The following is a 6,243-nucleotide window of genomic DNA, read 5'->3' as shown; positions in this document are numbered from 1 at the left end:
CGGACTAAACTCCGCTGCGCACTGCATGCGACGGGAGAGACGTACGATCGGATTCAGGACTACCGCACCTGCCTTTCATAAAAAAATTTCTTCCCCAGAATGTGCCAATACTCGTGCCACCTCAGCCAAACTTTGTTCCTGGGCGAAATTAAATTAATCTACTGCTGCTCGGGTCCCCTAGTTTTGATTAGTTCCAGACCTTCTGATCAACAGCCTGATGGACGGCTCATATTTAGCACCGCTGCTGCGGGCGAACGTCGACGTCCACGTCCAGACCTTGGCTGGCTTACTATAAATTCCGTGACTCGGAGGGGAAGAGCAGAGACAGAGCAACCACCAGACTCCGAGAGGTAGAGGCAGTAGCGGAGCAGAAGCAGAGGCAGAGCCGCTCCCATTGTGGGTGGCCATGGCCGCCGGATTCCCTCTCGCGGCGTGCATCCTCGCCTTCCACCTCTCCCTTCTCCTCTCGCCGTCCTCCGCACTCCCCCGGCTCTCCGAAACGGAGAGCTCCGTAGTCCGCCATGGCGTGGGCATCAGGCCCGCCTACCACTTCCTGCCCGCCAAGAACTGGCAGAACGGTACGTAGCAACTCCATCTAGCTGCTCTCTTTTCACGAACGAATGAATTAAGCCATTAGCTAATCTGATCCTTGTTGCATGTGTACACATGTCCGACTAATTTGCTGCTTTTGGGATGTGGATGGATCATTCATGCATGCATGGTGACTTCCGGATACGTGCAGATCCGAATGGTACGTACACGACGTCTTCTGTATTTTTTTTTTCGGGGTACTTGCTCGATCAAGCAGTGTGCCTGCTTGCTTGCTTGTTAGCTAGAGTACGTGCGAAGGAGACATCACATACTGGACCCGTATGATTAGACTCGACTTTCCTCCATTAATTTTTTCTTTAGATTCCCGTCTTGGACCCGTATTTTCTTTAGATCATCCTAAATCAGCCCATGCCCATGATTGCGATAGGGCTGCTTTTGTGTCATGTGTTCCTGTCCTGCCACTGCGTGTGTGCCTGTATTGGACGTCACTTTGTGTTGCCATGTAAGAGCGAGTCCAACTGAAGAAACAAATTTTGACACCCTAAATCCTCATTTGCATTTCGCAAAAAATAAAATAAAATAATCCTCATTTGCAGAGCCTCGCTAAAAGATCCCTTCTCCATTTTTATTATCTTTCCAACCTCCCCAAAACATGTCTAACAATTATATTTTCTAACGGTTATATTCAAAACAACCATATGACAAAGATTCAATGTAATACGTTAATAATATAACATATAAATTTTCAAATGATTTAATAAATTTGATTTTTGAATTTGACAATGTATTGCCATTAATGTTGACTCAAATCACTACACACACAGCACGCACATAACACAACGCAAGACACGCATGCCTATACATATTCACTTACTCAGTCACACATCTCTCCCACAGCAATGCGTGAATTGCATGTAAATATCAGTGATCACTTTGGACACAGAGATTTTATCCACCCATTTACCCCGATGACCTATTGTTTCTGCCAATGTCCCCTAACCACATGTAAGAGTCCAACCACCTAAAACTACATTTGGTTAGCTCGACAATCTCAGGATTAGAAAAGAATGGTTTTTCCTTCTTCTCAATTTTTTCTTTTGATAAACAGAGCTTCCTCTCCGATTTCTGTTATTAGATATCACTTGTCTGTTACAGCATGGTTTTTCCTAAAACCGGATTAATGAGTTCTAGGACAAATGAGTATTAATCGGTTTTCTACAAATCAGTTTGGTCTATCCTGGATATACGTGTCTCATCGCAAAGGACAAATGACTATTAACCATGTGCTCCAATTTCCAGCAATCACTATTCTATTATAGTAAGTTTGTATAACTAACAAACATGTCTAACAATTATACTTTCTAAGAATTAATTTTTTGTGGGGAACAATCATAATCTCTAACTGTTGTATTCACAACAGCCATATATGACAAGAATTTTTCATGTAATAATTTAGTTATGTACATATATTTCAGTAGTTTAGTAACATCCATTTTTTTTATTTGTCAACATACTACCCACACAAGACAAGCACGTCTCTCTCCCTGGACCATGCGTGAGTTGCACGTTAACATCAGTGATGCGTATCCGATCACTAGATACCTTGAGTTGTCGTCGCTCGGTCAGTAGCTTTATTTCACATATACCTAGTGCTTGATTTTAATTAGTTCACGTTGCTTTATTTGGAATATGCGTGCTCACGCGGACGTTGCATGGCGGCACGCTCTCGTTCTTTCACGTACGTATTCAAGCGGCGCCACACCACACCGTCGCACTGTCCATCAAACTATACATTGACCACAAACACCATCCACCTTCTATTCTTCAATCATGCACTGTTCATTTTTAAACAGGAAACGCCCATCAAACTATTCCAGCATGTGTCTTTATGCAATAATGCTACACCCACGTTAATCTTCCTTTACCGACTAAACATGGTTTCTTGCAGTTAGAGAAGCCTGGCTAGGTGCTCCGAAATTTTTTTCCCGCGGTTTTTTTTCTCATAAGCAAAACATCTTCGCAGTGGTAATTAACTGACGGTTATGTACAGGGCCAATGTACCACAACGGCGTGTAGCACCTCTTCTACCAGTACAACCCGCTGGGCGCGACATGGGGCGCTGGCAGCCTCTCATGGGGTCACTCCATATCCCGCGACCTTGTGAACTGGGCTGCCCTCGATACAACACTCGACCCCACCGCCCCCTTTGACAATAAAGGCTGCTGGTCCGGCTCTGCCACAATCCTTCCCGGCAGCATCCCGGCCTTGATGTACACCGGCCGCATCGACGCGGGCAAGGAGGTGCAGGTGCAGAACATTGCCTTCCCCAAGAACCCTGCCGACCCGTTCCTCCGCGAGTGGGTCAAGCCCGCCTATAACCCGGTCATACGGCTCCCGATCGACGTCCCTGGAGACAAATTTCGTGACCCAACCACGGCATGGGTCCTGCAGCGCGGCGCGCCGCCGCCCACAGCCACCTCAGCTACGGCACCGCCCCACCACCCAGCTTCCTCGCCCCGCACCGCATCGGCCTCCCCGGTCTCGCCGCGGTTCCCCCCCGGATTCCCCTCGCCGCTGCTCTCGCTCCCGGATCTGGTCGCTGGGCTGTTCCCACAGCTGGTGGGGATCCGGCCAGATCCGCGGCCCGTGCCGGCCGTTGCGGACGCCTCTGGGCTGGTCAGGCAGGTGAGCTTCGCAGTTAATGCTGCCGTGCTGGAGGGCACGCCGCCCCCTCCCATTCAAGGCGCCCCGCGGCCTTGCCTCAAGTCATGCTCATTCATGGAGCCTGGTCAGAGTTTGTTGCGCGTGCGCATCTCCCCCTCGAGCCCTGCGCGCCCTGCCGCCGCTTCATGGCGATCTGATGGCTCAAGCGGCAACCCGGAGGATGAATGGCGCCTCGTTCGTCCCGCGTATTGGTGGCGGGCTGAGCGCTCCACCCACCAGCCATCAAGACGCCCCTCTGGGTCTTCTTATTCCCCTCCGCAGCGGCAGCAGCAGTTCGTCAAGCTTCGGGACAGAGAGTGCCACCGCTGCCTGCTTAAGGGCCACTGTCAATCCGGCTGCCGTAATCCGCTGACCTGCCGACGCTGCCGGCGGGTTGGGCACAAGGCCAGGGGCTGCTCCGACCCTCCCTTCCCCTTCGTGTCGTCGTCGCAAGAGGTCTTGGCGGTCGTGCCGCCCTGTGCGGCTGTGGTGTCGGCTCCTCTCCAGCATCTACCGCCCCCACCCGTGCTGTCCCAGCCACCCTTGGCTGGCCCCATGTCGCGCCAGGCCCCACGCCCTCTCCGCATCGGCGACCCCTCGCTGCGCCCGGAGGAGGGCCATGTGGTCATCATCGCCACGCCGGAGATGGAGGCCAATGCAGCGAGCCTTGAGTCCCTCGGTGCCTTCCTGTGGCTCGATGGGAACCGGCCCACGGCCAATGCTGCGGAGATCAAGGAGGCCATCAACAACCAGTTTGGCATCGACCGCGTCACGATGGTCCCTCACTACCCAGAAGACTTCTTCACGTTGTTCGAGTACCCGCACCACCGGGACAGGGTCACCGCGTCGCCGGGGCGGTTCCGGCACGCCGGCCTCGACATCCACTCCTCCAACTGGCGGCGTGACGCCCACTTCGACATCGTCCAAGCCAACTACCATGTTCACCTTTGCATTGAGAGCATCCCGCTCAATGCCTAGAGCGACTATGTGGCTGCGCAAGTGCTGGGACCGGACACCTTCGTCCACTACTTCGACATCGCCACGCTCCGTCGAGAAGACGCCTCCTGCCTAAGGCTATGGGCATGGTCTGACAACCCGTCGACCATCCCTAAGGTCCAGGACGTCACCATCGCGCCGAGGGTGCCCAATGGCCCTGGTGGTGCTCCATCCGCTGCCATTGGCCATCGTGGGTTCCGGCGTCGTGCCATCGTCCACCTGGACAGGCTGGAGGATTTCACGCCAGACGCAAATGTCCTGGTGCCCCGCCGTCCTCGCACTGATCCATTTACATGGATTTATGGGGTGGTTGATGGGGAGGAGAGGCCCAGGGATCCCCTGGACCCGCCACCACGACGCCGTGAAGATGACGACCGCCACCGCAGGGATGACGACCGCGACAGAGATGATAGAAGAGGCTGCGACAATGACCGTCACCGCTCCTCTTCCTGGAGGGGCCTCTTTCGCAGCCGCTCCCGAGCTCCTGAGCGGAGGGCGGATGAGGAGCATCGTGGTGATCGCAGCGGTGACCATGGCCGTGGAAGGGACGACCGCGATCGAGGGCGTGATGGTAGGCGTCGGGCCAGTTCCCTGGACCGGCCACGACAGAGGGACTCGACGGATGCCTGAGGGCGCTCGCCACCGCCATCACCTCGAACCACCTCCTGCGACGTCATTCAGATCAAGTTTTCCTCTGTTGCCTTGGACTGGTTGCGCCGTGCTGCCCCTTGCTTTGCGCCTACTCCTGTGCAGCCATCACTCAACATCGATGCGGCGACGACCATCTCTCCTCTTCAGTCCACGCCTGCCCACTCACTGGCGAATGCTGAAGCGCCCTGCACACCTGAGATGGCTCTGGACTCGGCGTCCTCTCCAGCGCCAAGTTTGGTGCTGGCCGCTTCAGAGCAGCCTGCTGCTGATCTGCACCACCCTGTCCTGGAAGCCGCTGCTCAAGAGATGCCTGAAGAAGAGGCCCCTGAAGATGCTACCACCCCCATCTTTGTCCCCTGTAGGCCGGCACTACTTCCCTCACCTCCGACCTGGACACCACCACGGCCACCTGCTCGACGACGCAAGACCCTGGCGGGTGTCACGAGCTTCAGCCTTGGCCGTCGCAGCCCGAGGATCCGTGCCAAGAACCAGAGGCTGCCCATTGCGACCCTCGCAGAGCAGCTCCTCTGCCAGCGCTTGGGCATTGTGGAAGATGGCGAACAGCTAACCGAGATGGCCATCAGCAAGTTTGTGCAAATGTTTAATGGTCGCCTCCCTGACATCACCATTGCGGCTCTGCGTGCTTTGTTCAACCTTGACTGCGATCTGATGTCGGCGGTGGAGAATGCCTTGATCGAGCATGCTGGGGAGGGAGACCTAGACCTGGGCTCTCAGGAGGATGCCGAGGCGGCTGCTGCAACCTGATCTGCTGGTTTTCTTTGTGATGCCCTGATGTACCTGCTTTATTATGATAGGAACCTTATTTAGCTTTAGAGTCGGGTCGCCTGTTTGTATCTGCAGCCTGTTGCAGCTACCTGTTGCCTTGGCGGGGCTGATGCTTTGTAGTCGTTGTACGCCTGTTTGCTGCTGCCGTATGTGGCCGCAGCTGCTCCGGGCCCTGGCGAGGCAGACTAATCTGGTGCTCGTGCTAATGATCACTGTCCCTGTTCCTCCCATTTGCTGATGTTGTTTTGTGCACAACGACGTATGCTTGGTTCCAGATGACAGACCGCAACCTCAATCTCACGATCCTAAACTGGAATGTTCAGGGCCTAAACTGCCCTGACCGTCGCACTACCGTTCATGAGACCATTGCCTCTACGCCTTGCCACATCGTTTGCCTCCAGGAATCCAAAATGGAATCAGTTGATGATTACACTGCAGCCCACATTGGTGGCCACAGACTTAAGAGTTTCGCCCAGCACCCGGCTGTGGGCACGCGTGGTGGCATCCTTCTGCTTTGGGATGATGAGGTGGTCCATTTGTCCAATGTCCACTTTC

At 54.3% G+C, this 6,243-nt stretch overlaps 1 protein-coding gene across 2 annotated transcripts; it reads left to right on the top strand.

Annotated features, from left to right (window-relative positions):
* The first annotated feature begins 339 nt into the window (after positions 1-339).
* Positions 340-4,271, top strand: LOC125540296. 2 transcript variants are annotated; one of them, XM_048703901.1, is made up of 3 exons: positions 340-578; positions 743-751; positions 2,603-4,271. In XM_048703901.1, the coding sequence occupies exon 3, from the start codon at positions 2,821-2,823 to the stop codon at positions 4,231-4,233; it is 1,413 nt and encodes a 470-aa protein (XP_048559858.1). In that variant the 5' UTR covers positions 340-578; positions 743-751; positions 2,603-2,820; the 3' UTR covers positions 4,234-4,271. The 2 variants fall into 2 exon arrangements, with proteins under 2 accessions (XP_048559858.1, XP_048559859.1); XM_048703902.1 differs by lacking the exon at positions 340-578 and having other exon boundaries at positions 616-751.
* The last annotated feature ends 1,972 nt before the right edge of the window (positions 4,272-6,243 follow it).

The sequence above is a fragment of the Triticum urartu genome, chromosome 2, assembly GCF_003073215.2.
Source record: "Triticum urartu cultivar G1812 chromosome 2, Tu2.1, whole genome shotgun sequence".
NCBI classification, from domain to species: Eukaryota; Viridiplantae; Streptophyta; class Magnoliopsida; order Poales; family Poaceae; genus Triticum; species Triticum urartu.
This window is presented reverse-complemented; position numbering and strand designations above follow the sequence as displayed.